General features: G+C 43.3%; 1 protein-coding gene across 1 annotated transcript in view; it reads right to left on the reverse strand.

Annotated features, from left to right (window-relative positions):
- The window catches only part of ADGRB2 (adhesion G protein-coupled receptor B2), a 124585-nt gene that overhangs the window by 42332 nt on the left and 56860 nt on the right, over positions 1-25393 (reverse strand). Inside the window, 11 exon segments of the mRNA XM_042440705.1 lie at positions 5018-5061; positions 6153-6255; positions 6518-6593; positions 7516-7662; positions 8519-8627; positions 8714-8782; positions 9574-9768; positions 10402-10508; positions 12726-12827; positions 13789-13953; positions 17902-18066. Coding sequence (XP_042296639.1) covers positions 5018-5061; positions 6153-6255; positions 6518-6593; positions 7516-7662; positions 8519-8627; positions 8714-8782; positions 9574-9768; positions 10402-10508; positions 12726-12827; positions 13789-13953; positions 17902-18066 — 1282 coding nt within the window.

Consider the following 25393-nt stretch of genomic DNA (forward strand, 5'->3'; position numbering starts at 1 on the left):
TCAACCAAGATTATCATGTGCCTCACTTCCTTTCAGTTCAAAGAAACACTAAAGCACACAAATGAATTTATGTAGGCAGGCACTTTCTATTAAATAACAATTCCGTAGGAGTTTTCAGAGCAAGAGCTATGTTAATGTGTTTCCATATAAAACAGGAAAGAGGTGGGATGGACTCTAATGGCACCGCGAAGACTAACCAACTTAGTTTAGCAGGAGGTTTCATGGATTTCCATCCACTGCTTCAGAGGCATTGATGGAATACTATCTTCAAGCCACAGAGACTGAAGCATAGTTATATACACTTGTCCCTACATATTCACTAGTGTTATCATCACAAGACCCCTGTGAATGTGGATAAACCACCAGTAACAAAAACACCATGCTTTTATCTGAAAGGACACCTCTTTATGAATCTCTAGGTCCTCCAGGGCAACTCTGTGGTCAATGTCCAACAGACATTGACCACAGAACTGTGCTGGAGGAGCTACAAATGCCTAGTAGAGTAGTATTGTCCCCTTTTAAACATTTTGTAGGAATTCTCTCCATGTCAGGATCCATTCCTTGGTCAACAACAAGTAAGCTCACCCAATGTGGAAATCTCTCTCCTCGCCTCCCTACTTTGATGTGAAGGGAGACCACACTTCAAAGAACGGAAGCGATCTGGTACTCGCTTTGCATTGCAAGCAACACAGGTAGCCGGATCAAAGGATTTTTAAAGGGGTACGTGACGCAGGAACAAATCCATCATTTGGGGGCCGACAACTTCAGGAGCGTGTCTAACCGGTTCCTTTGAAACTCACAATCACGCCGACAAGGGTTGCAGTTAGAGAAATCAAACGCCTTCTAATCTAGTGGCACAGGTAGGACAAATAGGAAAGTTCTTTGAAACAAAAGAAAAGAAAAGGTGGGTGCAAAGGGAGGGAAAGGTCCAGCCAAGGGTTTTGAAGGAACCCCAAGATTTCAGAAACGGAGGAGGTCGGCTTATCGGTGCACAAATAGACTACCTCTGCTTTCAAGGGAACCGGTAAGATAAATGTTTGTGGCTGTGTATGTACGTTGTGTGCCTTTAGGTCATTTCCGGCTTATGGCAACCCTAAGGAGAAACGAAATTCGGGTTTTTCTTGGTAAGTTTGGTTCAGAAGAGTCTGAGGGAATGTGACTTGACGAAGGTCAACCAGTCATTCATGAAAAAAGGGTGGAAGTAGTAGTGAGATCCCTGTAGAAAAGATGTAGGTACAAATTAACCTGTCACACATGGCTAGATCCACTGGTGGCTCCAAGGCCAGAAGGCTGAAGGATTCACTACATGTTTTAGTCCAAACTTTAAAGGATATTGGGGGGGGGGGTGTTCCACGTAAACCGTTGCTTTGCTTTTCCACCAGATGTGAGATTCTGCTTAAACCTTCACTGCCACCAAATGCCAAGACTTCCACAAATCTCATTGTTGCCACCAAGAGTAAAGGCTTCCCCTGTCCCCACTTCTGCCACCAATGTAAGGACTTCTCCTGTGGCCACCAACTTTGGGGACCTCCTAGATGCTCTCAAGATACCTGTGTGAAATATGGGGCAACTCATGTCTCCACCAGACACCACCCCTCTTTTATTCACTGCTACCGCTACAGACACTGTGTCTGAATCCAAGCTTTATATAACAATACCAGAGGAGAAAGGTAGATAAATACAAAACTAATATACTATTAACAGAAGTTGAACCCAATGAAGCAGATTGGATATGTAATACATTTACATCACAGCTTACACTCACTTGCATATGCTGCTCCTAGCTAACTCAGACTCTTAAGCATCACCCATTAATTCATCAACTTGACTGAGGCTGCATCTGCCATGCAGAATTAATGTAGTTTGATACCGATTTAACTGCCACCGCCCAATGCTATGAAATTTTGGATTTGTCATTTTGTAAGATACTTAGCTTTCTACACCAGAAAGCTCTGGTGTTACCACAAACTACAAATCCCAGCATTACATTGGATGGAGTCATGGCAAACCAAATTAATGAGGGGTCCTAGGGGGTTCAGTATCTACAAACTAGACCATTGGGGCCACATGTGGCCCATAAACTGCCCTTTCCCCATCCGTATTTTACATGAACAGTGATCAGGGATAACATACTTTCGATCTAAAATGAATCAATTTTGTGCGGTGATGTCTTCTTTTAATCTAAATTTATATAATGCATTTGTACCTTTTAATGTAAATTTTATTCCTTATATTGTTTTAAGGTACAGTGTATTGTTGGGTCCACTGACTAGAAATAAAGATTGACTGATTGATTGGTTGATTGATTGATTTTACAAGAACAGCACCAAGGACCAGTGCAGCTTGGGGATGGCTTGCCTCCCTCTGAGTTTCTGCAGCCAAATGGGAGGCCGCAAGTGCAAAACCAAGCGATGCACACTGCAGCGACTTTCTTCCTAAGCGTTCAGAGGAAGATGTGCCCTATTTTATCCTCTGCCACGGTCCTCTCTTCCCAGCCAGCTGATAATGAATTACATCTGGCAGGCAGGAGGCATCAATTTCTAAGCGTCTGCTAATCAATAGCTGTTATTAACAAAGTTAACCCACAGTGAGAGGCGGGGTGTCCTTGTTAAGGGAGACTCTCGCTCTTGGCACAGGCTAGGATTGCCAGAAGAGGAGACATTGTCGAGCTCCTTTTTTGATGTTGAAATGTGTGCCTGCTGCAATACAACACAGGCTGGGAAAATGGAAATTTCAGCACCAGAGGAATGGACAGTGCTCTTAAGAGCACTGTCCATTCCTCTGATGCTGAAATTTCCATTTCCCCCACCGGAGCTGTAACTCTGAACTGTACCCCTAACACTTGCTTTTCCAGCAAGACCGCCGTTGCCAGAAAACTTGAAAGGACCCTGGCTGAGAGTTTATAAAGAGGTTGTGTGGTGGCCATCCTCACATGCAGAGTCCTGCATTGATTATTCTATGCAACCCTCGTAGCGAAGGGCAACTTTCTGCCGACAGACTGTGCACCCGAATGCAAAATCGAATGTGTGACCCACATCTGCAATCGCATTCTCAGCCGTGCAAAACCAAATGTGTACATTTGCATGCACAACGGTTCTGCAAACGCCCACTTCTGCTTTGGCAACCTTCAGCTAAATGCTGGTGCTCTTTCCTAGGGGTACAATCCCTCACTAAGGCTGCTGCCACACTGCAGAATGAATGCAGTTTGACACCGCTGCCCTGGCTCCATCCTAGGGAATCCTGGGATTTGTAGTTCACTGTGGCACCAGAGCTCTCTGGCAGAGAAGGCTAAATATCTCACAAAACTATACATTCTAGAATTCCATAGCATTGAGCTTTGGACATTAAAGCAGTATCAAACTGCATCAGTTGTGTAGTCTAGATTCCCTGCACAGTAAACAGGTTTCCATGTTTCCATTTTCTGCACCGCAAACATCGGGGGGAGGAGATTGCAGGAAATTTGTTTTCTGCACATAAAATACAACTTTCAGCGCACAAAAAATAAACCACATCCATTTGCAATGCAAAGTAATTTCTGGACCATGAAGATCCCCATCTCTCTAGGGTTCTTCTTATCATGGTTTCTTAATGATAATGAAATTCATTTTTAAATTTTTTTTAAGTATTCTTTCCATTCCTAGTCTCAAAGGTTGCAAAACAGACCTTCAATATGAAAAGCCAATCTTTTCCTAAGAAAGCGCCATGACAAACGTTCAGCCCCCAATACCCCCTGCATTTTTCTAGCGCAAATGGAGAGTACATTGCTCCATTAATTTGCATGAGACTTCAGAGCATGAACTGCATCAGTTATTGCTGAAAAAGCAGAAGTATGGAAGTCATGCATCATAGAAGATGCTTAATAGCTTTGTAAAGATTTCACCGAGATCTCGCTGTGTGAACTATGGATGAGCAAGAAAATGAGCCTACACAAAGCCAACACAACTTCCAAGCTGGAGAAAGAAGCATGGTGGATGGCAGACCCATGGAATCACTAAACGAGGGCTGAGTGACTTGTTGCCCTCCTGATGTTGTAGGACTACAATTTACATCAGCTTGGCCAACACAGCAAATAGTGATGCATGATGGGACCTGCAGTCCTATGACATCTGAAGAACTACACAATTCCCAGCCCTTCACTAAATTCATGTATGCCCCTAGTGCTAGAAATAAACATTGCATCCTAGACAAAGTACAGTATCACCCAAAATCCACAAAACGGTGATACCTTCATTGGATCTACCAAAATGCACATAATACACGTTGCACGCTTTCGAAGCCCCAGCAGCTTCTTCATCAGGTACAGGTGTTAAACATGATAGAGGAGAAAGAAAGAAAGAAAGAAAGAAAGAAAGAAAGAAAGAAAGAAAGAATCGATGCTGTTAGTCCTAGCCCTGCATTTGGTCACGATGTTATGGTTGTCCTTATTTCAGACGGTATCACTGTTTTGTGGATTTTGGATGATACTGTACTTTCCTATATGGCCAACATGGCTATCCCTGGATATCCATTATAGGCAAGACAGCCGCTGGGCCATTTTGGAAAGCCAAAATCTTTCTATTGCTTCCATTCCAGAACCACACAAACATGAATGTGGCCCCCATCCTAGGATACTCAATAGTCTCTGCCCAAGCATGAAATTATAAAAAGGACAGAAAAGGTCCCATCTAGTTAGGATTAATATAGTTCGCCCTCGGCATACACACCCTCTCCAACCACGGATTCCAGCTTACGCAGATGGTGAGAGGCAAGGAACAAAACGGTGCACGTGCCAGAGGCGCATTTCCACCACGGCATGCAGGATTGCGCCACCATTCAATTAAATGGGACTCTGGCATAGGCTAAATTTGCCTTATGCGGTGGGGTCCAGGACGGATCCTCAGCATATGGCAAGAGAGGACTGTACTAGGATTCAAAGTGTTCAGTTGCTCCCTTTCTCTTCCCCAGTCAGATGCAGAAGAGAACCTCTGTATGGATTCTCTTATAGCTCCCACACCATAGTAAGAAGAAATGTACTCACACTCTGGTGTACTCCCAGGTCACACACTGTGGATGCGAAGTGCCCTTGGGGACAGGAAAAGAGAAAGTGTGTTTAGTTGCATGCGGCACCGAAGGGTAGAATTACCGCAAACACTTCACCCACTCCTGGATTTCAGCCTCTCTCTATAACAGGTTTGTTTTCATCCACAGAAAGGAGCCGTTGCACAATTTGCAGATCACTGCCTAGGCACTCAAGCACATTTTAAAACTCTACTTGTATTTTTAAAATGTTTATTGTTGGCTGCCCTTAGAGCGGTGCCAAACGGTGGGATAGAAATGTTCTCCTAATAATTGATGATAATAATCATCTTTGCCAAGAGAGAATTCTTGCATTAACTCCTTAATAAAAGCTGCTAGTGGGGGAAACCCTTTCATGCTGAGTTTACTAAAGCTGGCTGACTCACAATTTTCTTTTCCCCTTCCGCAGTCCTTTTTATTTAAGGGGGAAACATATGATCTTTCCCTTGTTAAAAAATATTTCAAAATACACAGGGAACAAACATCAGTCTATGCTGCTTTTTCTTTTCTGACTGCTCTCTCTTCCTTCCTCTCTCCCCCTGGATGTTTCTACACTGTAGTTTGACACCACTTTAAGTGCTCTAGTACCATCCTGAGATTTGTAGTTATGCATGCTCTTTAGCCTTTGCTGCCAAAGAGTGCTGCCGCCTCATCAAACTACAACTCCCAGGATTCTGTAAGATGGAGCCATGACAGTTAAAGTGGTGTCAAACTGCATTATTTCTAGATGCACCCTTTCTCTCACACATCTCACATGCCAAAGAAGCGGAACTGCATGTGTAAGAGATCTTACATATCTTTATGATTCCAACTGGATTTGGACCTAGGTCCCTTCGTTTTATAGGTCTCCCTCTGCCTCCAAGTCAGCCACTGATCCTACTTTGCTGCTTCCACCTCTACTCACAACCTGCTGAGGTTACTTTAACACATGAGAGATAACATATTTAGAGGGGCGATGAGGATAAAATAACCAGCAAGGATGGGACATTCTTCTAAACTTCACGCTGGATGAGACCTGTCCGTCCCACTCCCTGTGCAATGTTTGCCACAAGCGTCTTGTGCATAACTTTGCCAAGAGTGACTTGTGCCATACTTACATTGATGATATGGGACAACTCCACAGTTATCAAGGGCTCCATGGCCTTGGTTGGTGGCTTCACCGTCACTGTGAGAACTTTGGACATGACTGCGAGGGGACTTCTGTGGATGGAAGGGGAAAACGGTTGGTTCTTCTGCTCAAATGTGGTGCCATGGGACACTCTGCCACTTCCTTAACTGAACTCATGACTTTGTAGAATGGGTGGAAGCAATCTTAGGATCCTATAGTTGGAAGAGACCCCAACGCTCAACCTGTTTTTGGTCATCCCTTAAGGCATGCAAGCATGCAATGCACACACTCTTGAGCATTTGAGCATGCTGCTTCCCACCCACTTCCCACATGCCCTCTCCCACAACCGCTCACCTCGGGGGAGGCAGGATTAAGCCCAACGTCCGATACAAGATGGCACCAATGACAAAATAAGACGATTCATCAGTTTCTGTAGCAGGGAAGAGAGAAAAAAATGACAATTTTAGCTGAGACTATGCTCAGAGAAGACCCTGGACAAGCAGTGACAGACCCTTATTAGTGATGTAGGCTTAAAATGAACTTGTTCAATCATCATCATCATTGTCATCATCATCATCATCATTAAGATTTGTATTTCCACGGCTGCTATTTGGGCCACCAGAACTGCAGTTTAAGCCCAAACATTCCACACTTCTTTCAGATTCACTTACTATGGATATCTCTTTTTTAAATGAGTAAACAATTTATTTGTTTGTTTTTAAAGACAAAAATGCAACCCAGAATCCCAGTGGTGATGTAGGCAATGATGACAGGTTCCAGTGTTTCTGCACGATATCATTTTCCTCCACAGAAATGTTATCATCTGCACAAAAAATGTTGTTTCCTGTGCAGAACATGCTACAGTTCAGATCTGACACTGTGCAAAAATTTCACATGGTTTTTTTTGACAGAAAACATCATTTTCCACTTAGAAAATACACTGGTACCCCGGGATACGAATGCGCCGCGTTACGAAATTTCCGGGTTACGAAAAAAATCCATTAAAAAAAACTGTTCCGGGTTACGAAGGTTATTTCGGGTTACGAAAATTTTTTTGGTGCTTTTCGGCGCTTTTTTGCACCAAATCGCGGCTTTCGCTATTAGCGCCTATGGGGCTTCGGCTTGCGAATGCTTTTCGGGTTACGAATGGCGCCGCGGAACGAATTAATTTCGTAACCCGGGGGAGCCCTGTAATGTTTATCTGTAGAGACATTATTTTTCTGCCCAGAATAGGCTGTTTTCATAGCACTCTTCTGAGAGACGCATAAAGGAAGTGAGATTCTCAAAGAGGAAGAAATTCTTCTTCTATCCATATCCATGACCAGCCATCCCAACACCCAGGGACTACATACCAGAAGAGGAGAGGGTGAGCACTTCTTTTGGGATGAAGATCTTGTCTTCGGAGTGGCGGGCCCAGTCTTTCATTCCCCTCCGACCTTTCATGGGGAAGTTGATGTCACTGGAGACAGCAGAAACGGGCTCCCTCTGGATGCTGATTACTGCCAAAAGTGGGAGAGAAAAGGGGAGAAGGAGGAAGGGGTCACTACTAGATATGTATGGGTTAGTCTTCTTCAATATGACCTCCATGTCCAATGAGGAGCAGCTTAGGGAGCAAGGTATGTTTAGCTTGAAGAAGAGAAGGTTAAGGGGTGGGATGATAGCCATGTCTAAATAGTAGAAGGGATGTCATATTGAGAATGGAGCAAGAAGCATGTCTTTCCCAGTAGGCATCCTCCACCCACATATTGAAGACAGAGCAAGCTTGCTTTCTGCTGCTCCAGAGAGTAGGACATGGAGCATTGGATTCACACTACAAGAAAAAGAGTTTCCACCTAAATATTAGGAAGGACTTCCTGATGGTAAGAGCTGTTCAACAGTGGAATATGCTGCCTTGGAGTCTCCTTTGGAGGTTTTTAAACAAAAGCTGGGAGTGCTTTGAGGTATCTTCTTACAGGGCAGAAGGGGGTTAGAACGGTTGGCCATGGGAACAAGGAGGAGATCTTTGGGCTACTTCTCAAAGGAGAAGTTTGACTTTGCTTGACAGAGCTTTATAAGCATCAGACAGATAGCTATATTTTAGTTTCTCTGGGGCTTGGAGAACATACACACTCTGAGGAACATGTAAATGCAATTCTTAGTCTCAATCACTGAGCTAAATGAAGAACCATTCAACCACTGACCCATGTCTTGACTCACCTATTGTCTATTCTAGTTAGGGCTAACCAACAGAGCTGAAGCTATGGTCCTCAGAATATTCTTTCCATGGCTTGGTACCCTCCACAAGAGAGAGAATGGTGGTCTTTCCTTGTCGTATTCCTTCCCCCAACCCCATCCTTTTCCATCCCAGCCACTCACCTAAGTTGTCCGTGACAATGAGGGAACTCTGAAAGGCTTTGAGTGCATCTCCCACCAAATGAATGAAATCTTCAACCACTTTCATGAGGAGGACAGAACCAGGCAAGACCTGTGCAGTACAATGAAGGAACAAGGTTTGAACATAGGCTTGGGGTTCCAGACACTATACCATGCCCCCAGTGCATGTCAGCTCACCTGCTGAGCATCTTCCCACTTGTCTCTGTTTTCTGCGTCCACCATGTAACTGACAACCTGGAAGAATCGCTGGAGGTGGGGAGAGAAAAAGCTGAGTGTGCATATTGGGAAACTACATTGATCTGTCTCTGAAAATTAGGGATGTGAAAAGACTGTCCTGAGAAATATTACTAATAATTGAAACTTTGGCCAGAATTCTGATAATGATTTGTGTGTATATAGCATTAGGTTAGAGAGCTAGCATCATATAGTGGTTTCTGTATGGAGTTGCGACTTCATGAGACAGAGTCCCTGCTGTGCCAAGGAAACCCACCGGATGACCTTTGGAAAGTCCCATTCTCTCAGCCTTAGAGGAAGGCAATGGTGACAAACCTCTGAACAACCGTGGCCAAGATAATAGGTCACCACATGGTGGTGAAAGCACATGGCAACAGCAATGGTGGGTTATGCACATCTGGTTTGGGATAGGTAGCAAGGGGCTGTTCTCCAGCCTTTTGTGTCCCAGTCAAGACAGTAGTAGCACCTAAATAGGGCTTCCAATTTATGAAAAACAAGGTTTAATTGCAAAACTTCTGTGCATCTCTTTGAACCTTCTCAGAGATGGCAGAACAATTTCTGCAAAATTAGGAGATCTATGCAAACTTGCTTAATTTGCACGATTTGAACAGGTCTCAGAAACTGGCATTCTTCAAGGACAAATTTGGATTTTGCCTAGAAGATCCCAAACCACATGCAAGAGTTCTCCTTGCTGCTTTTCCCTGTCATATTGTAACACAAAGAAATGGCTTCATATATCACAGCTTTCTAACCCCACAAGCCAAGGAAAGACCTCCTGCACCTTCAGAAATTTGGCATGTTACCTGCACATCATCCGCGGAAGGGATGTAGGTAGCTCTCTTGTAAGTGTCAGTGACATTGCGTAGGATTTCCACCGAGAAAAGCAGGTCCCCGCTGTAGTAGGTTTTGCGGGCGATGAGCTCCAGCAGGCTACGGACCACCTGAGACATTCCCTCGCCCGCCAGCATGCGCTGCCCCTTGGCGAGATGCTCCCGGAGCTAGGATTGGGACAGAAAGAGGGAAAGAAAAAATGGCGGCTATGGATGGACAATGATCATGTGCCAGTGAACCTTTCAGATTACCATGGGGCCGAAACCTCTATGTGGCATACCACTGGGTATGCATTTCTTTATTTGATTTTTTTAGTATTGGAAGAAGGCATTCACTACCTGGCTGGCCAATATCCACCCACCAAGGTAGCTTTCAAACACCCACAATGTATTGCAATGGTGCGTAGTGGCCATGGCAGTTCCTTGTCCTAGATGCAATCCTGCAGTAGGGAGATTAATGCTAACCTCACCTCCTAGACTTCAAATCCCTTTCTGTAGCTGCAAACTGGCCATGGCAAGGGGCTCCAGTTCTTGGAACCTATCTTCCGGGAAAGTGGAACTGTGCAAGCAGAGCATGACAATCCACCCACATGATGTAGGATTGCAACCACATTAGGGAGGATTTATATTTCAGCACTGGACTCGGGAGGTATGGGAAATGACTGGGAAAGAAGAGAATGTCAACTGACTAGTAGGGCCCAATTGCACCATTGACCATCTGGCCCTCAATGGGTCGATATAGGGGCCCTAGAAAAGGAAGAGAGTGTGATAGGCAGTTTGCCTGCTAGAGTTTGCACCTACTGAAAGATGTAAGTATCGGTACTCATGGGATACGCAGCGTGCAAAGCTGGGCGCACCCCAGTAAGCCACACCGTTGGAGTTGAGCAGGCACTGGCGGCTGGCAGAACCTGGGAAGAAAGAGGCAAAAAAAGAGTGCTTAGAAAATTGTTGCAGAAGGACTTCAGAACTAGCATCTGAAATAGGCAGTTTACAGATGCTGGATGGCTAAGCATTAACCATCCTGATGTGCTAGAGACAGTCCTCATCAATGTCATCTCACTTTTTAAAATGTCTCAGTTTCTCTGTCCTTCCACCACTTTCCCCCTTTGTCCTCAACTTACAGCAATTGCTGAAAACTGAGTTCAAAAGCCAAAAATAGCTGGCATTCAGTTAACACAACAGGAGGGAAGAAGAGAGAAGGGGACCAAATTCTACCCCTTACAGTCAGCTCAGGCAACAGCAAACTGCTCCAACGTAATCTTTGTTTGTGTGCTTTTCCGCATTAATAACTTTTGCCATCTTTGCCCGACTCTAAAGTTGTACATCCATGCTTGTCCCAGTTTTCATCTGTGATGCGTTGGAGGGTATGCTGTCAGAGGCATTCTCAGTGGAAGAAAGCACAGATTGACCAAGTTCCTGCTACCAGTCTTATTAATCTTGTATAAGGGAACAGCTTTGGTTCCCTTTGTGAAGCATTGTTTACAGGCCTGGGACGCCGTATTCTCTTCACACGTGGGCTTTCTCCCCCCTCCCATAGCAAATGATCTATTCTTCCAACCTGGGATTGTTCCTTCTTTTAAGGAAATATAATGTGCCACACTAGCAAGCAGCCAGATGTGTGCCCCTGTCGACGCTGCTAAATTTGCAACTCTGCACAAAAATCTTCAAAGTAAGGAGAGGAGGAGAGCGAGAGAGCAGAGAGAACGTTGCCAAAGACATCGCTGTGGGAGATTTGCAAAAGACATGGCACTGTGCAAATTTAAAGAATAAGATTGGGAAGAGGGTTTTTTTTTTCTATGCAAGTGCAACCAGATTTTATTTAAAAGGAAGAGAAAGGCTGAGATCCCATATTGCACTGATGGAGTGTACAGCTTCCACAGGCTCAGCTCTGCTTCCTTCTGTCATATATTCCCAACCTTTGAATTTGTTGTTGGATCACCATGCGGTCATTTAGTGGCTGGAGGAGAGAGGGGTGGTCAAGCAGTGGCCAGTTGTTTTTCAGCATCCTCCCCCACCTTCCCCATATTCAAGAAGAGCCAAGCAGGTCCATAAGAATGTCTTTTTCTTCCTGTGGACAGTTGTTGAAACAGAATAACCACTGCCTGGCCTTCCATGCCATCCATGCCAACCATTAGTGCCTCCCCAGCCACTAAATGGTTGGCTTGACAATCTGCTCCAGGAGCGAAGCTGGGATTGTTGGTTAGGGATTCATTGTAGATGGAGGTACCCAATACCAGGATGGAAAGAATATTCAAAAATATTTGACACATCATTGAAAAATATGTTCTTTGAGTGTCGAGAAACCCAGACGAGAAAAATCCTGGACTAATGAGAATTTTTCATAGCTTGGCACTTATTCTGCGCAAAATTCACAGGTGGTTGTTTTGCACCGGAAGCAGCGTTTTCTCTACACAAAATCATATTTTTAAGCTGAAAACAATATTTCTCTGTGGAGAAATGTTATTTTCTGCACCGAAAATGCTGTCTCCGGTGCAAAACCACCACTTGCAAATTTTGCACTGAGTTGCAATCAGTCTTTGAAAACCTTATGTTCCGAAAACTTTCTCACAGTGGGAAGAAAATTGCTAAAATCACTCACTGCTTTCCTCAAGAAGAAACCAAGGGAAGAATTGCATCCCTACTGAATAGCCTTGTGCTCAAAGAACATTAATGGATATGTAACGTTATGCCTGTATAAGTGACCAACAGGGTTCTGGCCAAACTGGGGAAAGGCTGGGCTATCCCTAGGTGGAAATGCAAAATCATTTAATATTAATCCAAGCAAACCAGCACTAAAGGAATGCCACAGAGCGCCCAACCAAGAGGACCATTCTGTTTTTCAGACTGCAGGAGCCCATTGTCATGCAGTGCAAACCGGAGAGAGACAATGCAGTCAACCAGAACCAAAGCAGCTGGTGCAGACGTAGCCTGTAAAAGCCACAGGGCCTTCAGCTTTCAGTGGGCAACCTGTGTTGGCATACAGATCCCATGGGGCATCTGTATTTTCTCTCTCCATCTGTCTCTCACAGTACCTCCCTCCCTTTCCTTGTTTTTCTCTATAGTTGTCAAGCCTCCATTCCAGAGCCAGGAAAATGCAGATGCACTACCCACAAACAGTCGCTTACCTGTGGCATTGGACGGGCATTTGTTGTATACAGTCTCCCCAGCAGCCGCTTTCTTCCAAGTCATCAACATGACATATTCATCCTTACACATCTCATGGAAGGCTGAGGAAAGGAGAAGAAGGTAACAACTGATGGGACCGACAGTATGGGACAGGTGTCCCAAAGCAAAGCCTAATGATATTCATGGAGTCGCCATAAGCAAACTAGCAACCAGAAATGGCTGCATAACTTCCTATCCCCATTTTGGAGGGGCAAAATAAAGTAGTTGCAAGAAAGCAGGGATGTCCAGGGGATTTTAAGAGGATTGGATATTTTCACTTATTCGGGGAAGTTGAAGGCTTTCATGGCCACCATCCATAAATCTGTATGGGTTTTTTGGGCTATGTGGCCATGTTCTAGAACAGTTTATTCCTGACGTTTCGCCAGCATCTGTGGCTTCTCTGAAGATGCCAGCCACAGATGCGGGCAAAACGTCAGAAATACACTCTTCTAGAACATGGCCGCATAGCCCAAAAAACCTGCAAAAAACTGTTTGGGGAAGCTTTGGACACGAAGGCTGCATTTTCCCTGCCCTTGCTCCAGGAATATAGGGACCTTGCAAAGCATTTGGAGGGATTTCTCTGCAGATTAATCCACATGATTTTTTTCTTTGGGGGGGAAAAACATACTTTTTTGTGTGCAGTGAACCTGTTTTCTGTCCCAAAGAATGAAGAAAACACTTATGTATATTTTTGCACAGAATTATCCTTGGAAAGACACTGCGAAGTGCCAATAATCTCCACGGCTGCCCTTTCCTTCTCGCAGGCTTTTCAAAACCGTCAGGGAGCCCACGGTTATGCAGGAAAACGTATAATACTGAATATTAGTTCCACTTGGGCTTTTATTATTTTTGCAGGGTATGGCCCATGGGGGACATTTTCTGGAGAGAAAAAATGTCCCCTGTCCCTTACAGAGTTGCCTATGTCAGGTAATGGAGTTGCACATTGCAAAGAAGCATTTTGTCATAAGGAAGGGAGGAACGACGGCATCTGGAAAGACTCAGCCCAGAAATACTGCCAAGTACCTGGACATTTCTTCTCGTTGCATGTCTTGACCTCCTCTCCGCTGCCTTCGCACGGGTAGCCTTGCACGCCAGTCCCCTGGCACATCCGGAAGCGTCTCTGCCAGCCAGTGTCGCACGTTTTGGAGCACAGACTCCAGTGATTCCATGGCCCCCACTTGCTATCGGCTTTGGTTCGGGGGGAAGAGGAGGGAGGAAGAAAGGAAGAAAAATTAGGAAACCCTTCCAAACTTGCTTTTTTACTCTCTCTCACACACGTTCCCAATTTAGATTCGTATTAGCTGGAAGACCCGACAGAATGGCATGGAGATATAGAAGACTTCTTTCTTTTATCACTGGGGTGCCACTCTGCTGGCTGATAATTACTTTAATCAAATATTCCACAGATGATTAAACCCATTTATCAATAATTCAGATCTCATTTAAGCAAAAATCCCCCTTCCCCTTCCCAACCAGACCATGACCACAAAAGGGTGCCCTTAACAAATGGGATTCATTTCCATCCCTCCAGAGGTGAGTTGGTTTCGTTCAAGGTTTTGTCTTTCTAGAGATCTTAGAAACAGCTAGGCTAACCGAGTTTAATTTCCCTGTACAATAAGAGGCAATTTACTGAGGATCTCCAGGCGACAAACGCTGGCTTATCTCAAAACCAACAAAACACCCTGCCAAGCACCCAGTAGATTTGAACACAGGTTTCCAAAATGCTGAAAACCTAGGCCTTATCTGCACTGCAGAAATGACACAGTCTGACACCACTTTATTGCTATGGAATTCCGGGACCTACAGCTTTGTGAGATGCTTAGCCTTCTCTGTGAGCACTTCAGTGCCACATCAAACTACACATCCCAGGAGTCCATAGGATGGAGCCATGGCAGTTAAAGCAGTATCGATCTGCATTATTTATGCAGTGCAGATGAGGCCCAAGACTTGCCAGATTTCTGTAAACAGGGCCCACTTTTCTTCCAAATGAAAATAAATAAATACAAGAAATAATATCCAATATTTAACAGATGCAGCCAAGGACATGTGTGGCCAAGCCACAACAGAGTGTGATCAAAATGGCAAAAGAAATGTTAATGTGGAAACACACAATAGCTAGGAGATGCTGCAGCAGTTTGCTTTTGCATGGATCTACTGGGAAGCATAAGAATTTGCCCCTTCTTCTTCTCCTCTTTCCTCGACTGAGTTAATGGAGTGCAAACTACTTTTGCACTTTGAACCCCATTTGCAACAAGTGAAGCAAGTTGTGCATAAAGGGGGGAAAGTGGACTAAGGAGACAGAAACTGGGACCTTTTATAAGCAAAAGGTGATAGAGAATTGATTAGGACCATCCCTGCCAAGGTTGGAAAAATGGAGGGCATGCAACTGGAACTGGCAATAATTTTTCTCGCAGAGCATCGATGAATCCACACCAGACCACAGGTCTCAGGTGGATTCGTGTCTGTCTGCCATGTACTGATGCAGGAATTACTTCGCGAGGGTGTTTGCAAACGTTAATATAAGAAAGGAACCTCAATCGATAGCATCAAAGCTCCAAGTCCTAACGTTATAAACTTCCATGTCAATGCTCTGCTGCTTTTCCATCACATCTAAGACACCGGAGGGCAGCTTCTAAAGGTCAGGAGACTTAATAGTCAGTGGAACTAGGAATCTGATAGCCAATAAGTTTGCCCTTGCACCCTTTTTACGGCACATTCTTTTCAAGAGTCTTGGGAATGCAACCTCTGCCCCTGTTATTGTGACTTCAACTGAAATACTCTTGTGATCATGAAGTTTCTGACTCTGATTGGCTGAGCTGATGGGAGACATAGAACATCCAAGAGCATTCTAAGTACTTTTGAACAATCCTCTATCAGAAAATTTTTTTACAGTCTAGTAGCGAAGGAAAGAACCTACAGACAAAATAAGTTTTTTGCTCAACAAAATCCACATGCTTTTGTATGCTTCTGACATCACTTTAATGCTATGGAATTCTGGGACCTATAGTTTTGTGAGATGCTTAGCCTTCTCTGTGAGCGCTTCGGTGCCACATCAAACTACATATCCCAGGATTCCATAGGATGGAGCCATGGCAGTTAAAGCCATGGCTCCACAACACTTTGGGATGTCTGGAAGATTTTCACTATCTATATATTCTTCATGATGAAGTTTTTTGACTGTTGGGTAAAACCATTTTTTGAACAGGGAAGGAATAATAATCTCGGTGCTTTTCAGAAAGTGACTGGAAATGCCTAAGTAATCCGAAATGTTTTCAAATTTGGATGATGATGATGATGATGATGATGATGATGATGATGATGATGATGATAATAATAATAATAATATTTATACCCCGCCTCTCAATTAAGATCGAGGCAGCTAACAACATTAAAACATTAAAATATAATAAAATTCAATGTCCCAGAAGCCCATGCACCTATCATAACCAATAAATTCTCCTTGTAAACAATAACAATAAAACAATACCGTTAAATTATTAAAATGGACAAGGCTGGGTAATCAATGGGGACGACTGCATTTCTAATCTGATGATGATGATGATGATCATCATCATCATCATCATCATCATCATTTTTGAATACTTTTATGGTGTTTGGGCTAGTTGTGTTTTACATGAAAAGAAATACTTGGGAGGTCTTGGGAACTTTGGAGGGGCCTTGAGGGGACACAAAAGAAGTCCTGCCTTTGGCCCATTCTGGTCCCTACAACCAGCAGTGGCCATATCCAGCTCCTCGGATTCCTACCCGCAGCTGTCACTCTTCAGTTAAATTGGCAGATGAAAGCCAATGCAGCCGGAGGGAGCAGAAGAGGGGACGCATCAATCGAGGGCCATCTGTCACTGCTGCTTGATGACTGGCATCTCCAAACCCACTATATTAGGTTCGGTGGCTTTATGGAGAGCAGCTGTCACTCCAGACAGATTGGCAGAACGCGGCACTTACGTCAAGGCATCCAACGCCAAACTCAGGCTCCTAGGTGGCAAGGCAAGGATCTGGGCGGGGAAGGCCCAAGGTTCATAAGGTTGGGACAGTCTTTTGTTTCATTTATTAATTTAAATCTTTATATCCCTCCCTATAACCAAAGATAGCTGGTTTCCCATAGAGGTTCATAAAGCCCGGGAGCTACTGGACCTGTCCTTCAAGGAAAAGGCCTGCCATTGAAAAGCACACATAGGGCCATTGTGTTTGTCCCAACTAGAGTAGACCAATTGAATCAGTTACCAACCTATAGGTAAACTCAATCGCTTCAGTTCATCAGCTCTGGTTTGGATTAACGTTAGAATTCAGACCTTCCGTACCTTAGGTCTCATCTGCACTGCAGGAGTAATGCAGTTTGACACAACTTTAGCCTTGCAATTTGTTTGAGCACCCAGGATACAGAATTATTATCTATCCTACTTACATATACTGGATGAAACTTTGGCAACAAGATAATTGTTTTGCTGCTACTACTGCTCTGCTTTATCACTGAGGAAGACTTTTGTCGAAACACATTTGGACATTTTGATACTTTTTACTCTCAATGCATTTTGGAAGTTTAGACACTCCTTTTCTTTAATGCATTTTTGTACACTGCATTACACTGTTTATACGCTGCTTATTGTGATGTAAGGGACTCCTTTGTCATTGCATCATCAGAATATTTTAGACATTAGAACTATTTTTACGTTTTACTCTGTGAACACTTTTTTTCTAGACCTTTCCATTTGTTGTACTGTTTTGTTTTTTGGTTTAGGCTAACACTTTGTTGTCTGGATCAATACAATGGCATTCTGGGATTCAAAGTTTTGTGTGATACTTAGCCTTCTGTGTCAGAGAACTCTGGGGCTACAACAAACTACAAATCCCAGGATTCCATAGCATTGAGTCATGGCGGTTAAAGGGGTGTTAAACTGCATTATTGCTGCAGATTAAACCTCAGTAACCTGCTTCCTTTCTGCTCCCTTAGGAAGAGTCTGGAAATGCAAACCAAGCCGCCACAACAACAACACAAGTGTCTATGGGCCACAACAGTCATGATGGGTAGTTCTTGCTTCTGCAGGACTCCTGGCCTTGGAAGGGCTTAGAGTTTCCATCTTCAAACATCCCCTGTTTGGAGGTTCATAGGTTCCTTACCTGGACATTCTGGGTTGTGGCACTCCCTGGCATCGGCGTGTGCCCCCTTGCACTCTGCCCAACCGTGCGCGGAGACACTGCATTTGCGGGTGCGCTGCTGGGTCCCATTGGAACATGACACAGAGCAGCGGCTCCAGGATCCCCAGTCCAGCCACTGGCCTTCCACTGTCACAGAGAAGCACAAGAAAACATCCCATCAGTGCATGGTGGAACTGGGCAAGAGGAGCAAAAATATGGAGACTCCCCATCTCCTGCCAATCCATCCAGTGATAGCTGACAATGCGCAGAAGTGTGCATTCACTTTTAGTCTAAAACAGTAGTTGCCAAGCTTTGGTTCCTCCAGGTCTTTTGGGTTTCAGCTCCCAGAAGCCAACAGTCTTAGCCAACATTCTGGGTGCTGACATCCAAATCACTCGGAGGACCAAAGTTTGACCTGAAATTTAAAGGCAATTGCCAAGGTTCTAAATAGTGATCTTCCATGTAGGTTCAATACCCTGGGGAGCTTTGTAAAAGTGTGGCTTACATATAGGTTGGAGCCCACCTCACTGGTGCACCCCATGCATGTGCAGACATAGGCCCGAGTCTACAAAAGCCTGGCCCAAGCCTCCGAAGTGCGCAGCTGTGATAAAGGTGAGTTCCATTTGAAGGGTTATTAGGCGAGGGCTTGAAAAATCAAACAATTGTGATCATGGTGCCTCTAGCAGAATTTATGGTGTGGTCACACTTGAAATATATGCTGCACACAACTCCGGTTGATCCTTCTCCAGAGGGCTGGGGAAAGTACAGAAAAGGCCAACAGAAAGACTCAAGAGGTTGGAACCCTTGTCATCAATCAAATCTTTTTCCTCCTTAAAAATGTGTGTGTGGATATTAGATGGGGAGTAAAGGAGATGGCAGATTTTTATAAAAATGAGAATAATAGGGATTATTTTTTTTCTCCTTTACTTCTAGTATGAAGATCCAAAGTTGTCTAGCCACTTGTTCAAGGCGCAACATTTTGACTCGCATGGCTAATGTGTAGGGTTCACTGCTCCAAGATGCACTGATATCCACTTGGTGAACGATATTTACTGGATAAGTAAGGACAAGTAAATGTATCCATTTTGATTTCACCCACAATTCCAGTTTTGCAAAATTCCAAGAAAAGCAAGCAAGCAAGTTTGTTTTCTGCTGCTCCAGAGAATAGGATCCGGAGCAATGGATTTCAAATACAGGAAAAGAGATTAGGAAGAACTTCCTGATGCTAAGAGCTGTTCAACTGCAAAGATGCTCCCTTGGACCTTCTTTGGAGGCTTTTAAACAGAGGCTGGATGGCCATCTGTCTAGATTTACAGGAGTGCTCCAAGGTGGTGAATCTATTTAGTAATGGGATCAGCAATTAGCTTCTTTAAAACCTGGAAACTACTTCTGTGGAAGTGGCTGGATTTATTTGTCCAGTGCAGAAATCTGCATTCAGTTAAAGGTTATGATAGCAGAGTTGTGCATACTGTGCCATTGTGCATGTGGTGCCATTGTGCATGTATTGTGCACTGTGGTTGGGCATTTCATATTCAATTGCATATTCAGTTGTATAGTGTCACAATATAATAATGAAAAGACATTGCGCATCACATAACTCCATGGATATGATAATATAATGAGGAGACATTGCACATCACATAACTCCGTGGATATAAAGTTACTCTCCATCTCCTCGATATAAGAGTGCGGCCAGTTTTCCCCCAAACACGACCGGCATCCATTACAGCCACACTCTCATCTTGATTTAAGCCTTCATCTTCACAAATTCAACCCAATAATGCTGCGACATTCCCGAGAATATTATGGCTTTTTGAAATAAGATGGGGAAATGAAATGATATTGCAGCATAACTGAATGAAGCAGAACAACAAGACATGTAGCAGAAAATGAATCTCTCCCCACTTCCACGGCGGCCTAGATTGGGCGACAATTAAGCCAATTGTGTATGCAATAAGCAACGATTATCCAGATCTGCATAAATGTATATGGTAGCCTATGATTTTGAATGAGGGCAAACCGGATGCGAAATTAAGTCAGTTGCACAACGAAAGCACAACAGTTATTCACATCTGTATCTGCTTATATTCCGTGTTGACACTCACGGATGGGGAGCATGGTGCATGACGGGTCCATTGCTTCATGGAAGAACACCTGCTCTGCATACCAAATGTCCCACATTCAATCCCAAATGTCTCTGGGAAGAGTTAAGAGTCATAGAGTCATAGACATATGAAGCTGGAGATTGGGATCTCAGTGATGACTTGGTTCAACTCCTGTGCAGTTATCCACAGAAAGACCATCCTGGACGCTGCTTCTAACCCTCCAATGAAAGAGAATCCACCACTCTTCCAGGCTATCTACTATATATACTTATGTATAAGTCTAGAAATTTGGGACAAAAAATTGGCCCAAAAAACCTGAGTCGACTTATCCATGGGTCAATGTAAGTCCTGTATCTGAACACATTTCAAAGAAGGAATTATGCCCCAGTGAATGGCAAGAATATAATCTATCCTGGAAGCAGCAATCTCACTACTCTCTCATCTATCCAGCCTTAAGAGTGAGCAGAAAGAGCAACGTCTGCTGGAATTTTGTAAGTTCTTTGACATTGTTTTGCTTTGCTTCAACCTTTGCTATATGCCCTTAAGTTTTGCCCTCAACTTATCCATGGGTCATATCAAAAACCATAATTTCGGCCCCAAAGCTTGCCCTCAACTTATACATGAGGTCGTCTTATAGTTGAGTATATATGGTATTTCACTGTTGAATAGCTCTTAAAATCAGGTAGTTCTTCTTGAAGTGTATTTGGACCCTCCTTTTGAAAAATAATTTGAACCCACTGTTTCAGGTCTTAAGAAGAGGTAAAAAGCAGGCTTGCTCCATCTTCCACAAGACTTCCCTTTAGATGTTTAAAAATGGTTATGATAGTGCTTGCTTGGTAAGGTGGAAGACAATAGAAAAAAGGCATTGCAGGTAGATAGATTCAAAGAAGCTATGGCTCTGAGTCCAAAAGATCTGAGCAGGGCTGTTGTTAACAGGGTGACTTGGAGGTCCGTCATTGATAAGTCTGCCATAACTTTGCCCATTCCCCATAAGGCTTGGCTTCCAGACCTTTTACCAGCTTGGTTGCCCTTCTCTGGATACGTTCCAGCTTCTTGATATCCTTCTTCAACTGTGATGTCCCAGAATTAGACACCCAGCTCCAGCTAAAGTCTAACCCAAAGGTGCCCAGATTTTGGTCCTCCAGGTGTTTTGAACTTTGGCTCCCAGAATCCCCAACTGTTGACCAAGTTGGCTAGGGCTTCTGGGAGTTGAAGTCCAAAACACCTGGAGGAACAAAGTTGAGGAACCACTGGCCTAACCAAAGCAGGATAAAGTGGCACAATGACTTCTGCTTTCTGTTGGGAGAGACCTCTTCACCAGAGATCTTGAACAGACATTGGCCATTGATGTATTGAATTAGAGGGACACAATGGTCTGACGCCAGCCGGAGACTGCTTCAGATGTTCCTCAATGTGAAGCAATGTAAGGCAATGGTTCAGCTAAGCACTGATGCTTTTGTTCTTGAACAGCAACCTATAATTTCGATCTCCATTTCAAGAGGTGAACTATTCACTTTTGCTGACATCAGACATTGTCAATGCGCAATGCTCCTTGTGTTGGATGGAAGGAACTACCTGCCAGAATAAAGACAGGAATCTCTGTCAAAGTACCAATGCTTCAGCATCAGTTGTGGATGCGGCAGTGAACAGTGCTTTGATATATCAAGAAAACACTCAGTTGCGGCGAGATTATTATTATCTTTTCATTTTGAGACTTCTTGGTGGGGGGGAAAAATGGCTTGCCCAAAAAACAACGGCTGGTATTCAGTGCTGCAGTTATGGATTTGAAAGGTAAGCATTACAAATCTGCAACTGGTCTGTATTCAGGAAGACTACAGTCTTCCCATGAGAATGCAATTATTATTATTATTATTATTATTATTGGGAAAACAGAAGAATATATAGAAAGAGACTGGATTATATTTTATGACTATTTGAAAATGAGGTGGAAAGACATTATAGTTGTGCGATAATGCGAATCTGGGCTAATATATAAGGAAAAATGAATATATTATGTATTTTGAACTAAGATATATCATGAGTTAATTAAAGAAAGAATTTATTCAAAGATGGGTCAAAGAAGGTCAAGCGGATAATCATAATTTAAAATGACGTAACTAAAAGGATATAAGTTAATGTACAGTTTACACAACTGAAAGATATTAAGATAAAACAATAAAATTAAAAGAAGAGATGGAAAAGAGATCCTGGGTAGAAGGAAGTCCAACTTTTATGTCACGTGTTTTTATCAAAATGAAGGAAATGTAAGTTTTATGTCATGTGGTATATGTTTTATGTCTGATGTCGATATGTGGAGATATATATATATATATATGTGTTGGATTAAATGGCAATAAAAACATATTTTAAAAAAGATTGACTGCATTTGAGAGATCAGTGAAATTCTGCTTTCAGAGCTCCAGTCACAATGGCATGAATGTGGCATCAGAGCAGCTGTCAAGAAGGAGTGCGCAGAGAACATGGCAAGGGAGATAGTTTCCAAAATTCACGAGATGGCGTTTTCGGATTGGCCTCGAAAACATTGCCACACGCTGTACGAAGAAAACTGATTCTCAGTTCCATCAACCAGTTAACAGGCGACGAAGCTTCTGGGCTTTCTCCCAAGATGGCCACTTTGAAGAACACCTGAACAGCTTTCGGGTCAAAACTAATCAACATTTCCCCATTTGTCGCTAATCCAAACTGTTCACAATAATCGCTCACATTAACACTTGCCCACTTGTTTTACATTACTGAAAGTAGGGAGGTAGTCATGAGGTTTGTCATTTTGTTATTATTTAAGACAGGAGAGGGGGACAAAAAAACCCTTTTAAACCGACTCCATCTTCCAAAATAAAATCTACCTTAAAAGTTTCTGCATCTTCTATCGTACCTTTGGCATTTATCTTTTTATAGGTTTTCTAACTATGTTTTGATGCAACTTTTGGAACTTGAGTCCCGAACTGGGGGAACGTAGGATATAATAATGACGATGGCCAAGATCAACTACTCTGCTGCTTCCACACTGCAGAAATAATTCAGTTTGGTGTCACTTTAACTGCCATGGCACCATGCTATGGACTCCTGGGATTTGCAGTTTGTTGTGGCACCAGAGCTCTCTGATTGAGAAGGCTAAAGGTCTCACAAAACTACGCATCCCAGAATTCCATAGCATTGAACTATGGCAGTTAAAATGGCACCAAACTGGATTATTTCTGCAATGTGAATACAGCCTCTGTTACTCATAATGTATTTCCTGGCCTGACCCTACCAATCCTGACTTATTGCATGATAGAGGTCTGTTCTCCTTTCACAGCAGACACATGTTTCCACCATTCCCACAAGATATATATGAAGACCTATAACAACTCCTCCTTCCACCGTTGTGTTATTTTCCCCCAGGTGGGTGCATTTTAGCCATTGTCATATGAAAATAAGTGCACAGTTATGCTATGGTGAAGAGTGTTGAGCACCATGGAGTATCTTTCCATCCCAAACATGTCGTGTCTAGATCCAGGGAAGTCATAGTCCCACTCTATTCTGCTTTGATCAGACCTCACTTGGAATCATGTGCCCAGTTCTGGGCACCACAATTCAAAAAGGATGTTGAGAAGCTGGAGCATGTTCAGAGGAGGGTGACTAAAATGGTGAAAGGTCTGGAAACCATGTCCTATGAGGAACGCCTTAGGGAGCTGGGTATGTTTAACCTGGATAAGGTTTGAAGGTTAAGAGGTGACATGATAGCCCTGTTTAAATATGTGAAGGAATGTCATATTGAGGATGGAGCAAGCTTGTTTTCTGCTGCTCCATAGATGAGAACATGGAGCAATGGATGCAAGCTATAGGACAAGAGATTCCAGATTCTTTATGCTCCCCAGATGAAAAAGAGAAGCCTAAGGCATGATATGATAGCCCTGTTTAAGTATAAGAAGGAGAGTCACATTGAGGATGGAGCAAGCTTGTTTTCTACTGCTCCAGAGACTAGAACATGGATCAACAAATGGAAGCTACAGGAAAAGAGGTTCCACCTCAACATTTGGAAGAACTTCCTGACAATGGAGGGTGGTGGAGTCTCCTTTGGAGGTCTTTAAATAGAGTCTGGCTGGCCATCTGTCGGGAGTGCTTTGGTTGTGTATTCCTGCATGGAAGAATGAGCTTGGATGGGCCTTGGGGTCTCTTCCAACTCTAGGAGTCTATGATTCTACATGAGCAGATCACTACTTTAGATCTTGCCAATGGACATAATAATAATAATAATAATAATAATAATAATAATAATAATAATAATAATAATAATAATGGTAGTAGAAGTGAGGGAAGATGCACAGTGATGGAAGAGGCAGGGCCACCCTGTCCAGATCCCTCCTAGTATGTTGTTTCAGCCTTTGCAGATTCGGGCGGGTAGATGAGTGTCTGACCAGTCTAAGAAGAACCCGGATGAGATGGAGGGAGAAGCAAGAGTTTTTGTTGCTACAACGACCTCAAGAGTTCACCCCAACTCTGTGCCATTCTGTGTTTTTTAGACAGGAGCCAGATTTTTTCAAGTTGATGGCGATCCTTCATCGATTTGCTGTCATGGGCCCTGAATACTAATTAATGCACAAACTCTTCCCCGGCCTTTAAAAGAAAGAAGCTCAAAGCTATCCAGCTTTTCAGGGGCTGCAGAAGAGCTGCAGGGTTTTTTGCAGAAGCGAGAAAGAAGCCAGATCTCATCTGCTTTTGGAATCTAACATCCCTATTGTTCAGATTACATTCAATGTATACAAGGCGGCCTATATTCACATCCTACAAATTCCTCCTACATCTTTCCCTCTTCTTTTTGTTTTTATTTTCCCTTTCCTTTGTGTTTATATTTTAAAAATCCAATACATACATACATACATATATTCCATTATTTAGGAGGACTTTTCATATTATGGATTTTTGTTTCTAATTTGCATAGGCTACGTCTCGCCACTTCGAAATAAATTCTGTGTTCCCAGGGCGGCGAGCGCCAGTTGTAAGGAACCAAAGTATAATCAAAAGAGCCATAAAAATAAAAATAAGACGTACAAAGGGAACACAACAAATTGAAGCAGCGGCAACCCATTCGAGCAGATAGCAAAACCCAAACCCTCTCTGTGTTCAAAATGCTAATGGCAGCGGCTTTCAAAAGGCTGCGGAGCAACACATTTTCCTGGAGCCTAAATGATTGCAGCCTGATGCACTCAGGGTAAAATACTCTTTAATTAAGTTGGGAGCATTAAAAACATGTTGCAAATTTACCACTAACCATTCCTGTTATTTTTTATTTCATTAATTTTTCACAGTACTTATGGGTTATGGCTGGAATGCCTTTAGAAACTAATTAGGCCTATTAACCTGCTTGC

This window comes from Sceloporus undulatus, chromosome 9 (genome assembly GCF_019175285.1).
Source record: "Sceloporus undulatus isolate JIND9_A2432 ecotype Alabama chromosome 9, SceUnd_v1.1, whole genome shotgun sequence".
Taxonomy (NCBI): Eukaryota; Metazoa; Chordata; class Lepidosauria; order Squamata; family Phrynosomatidae; genus Sceloporus; species Sceloporus undulatus.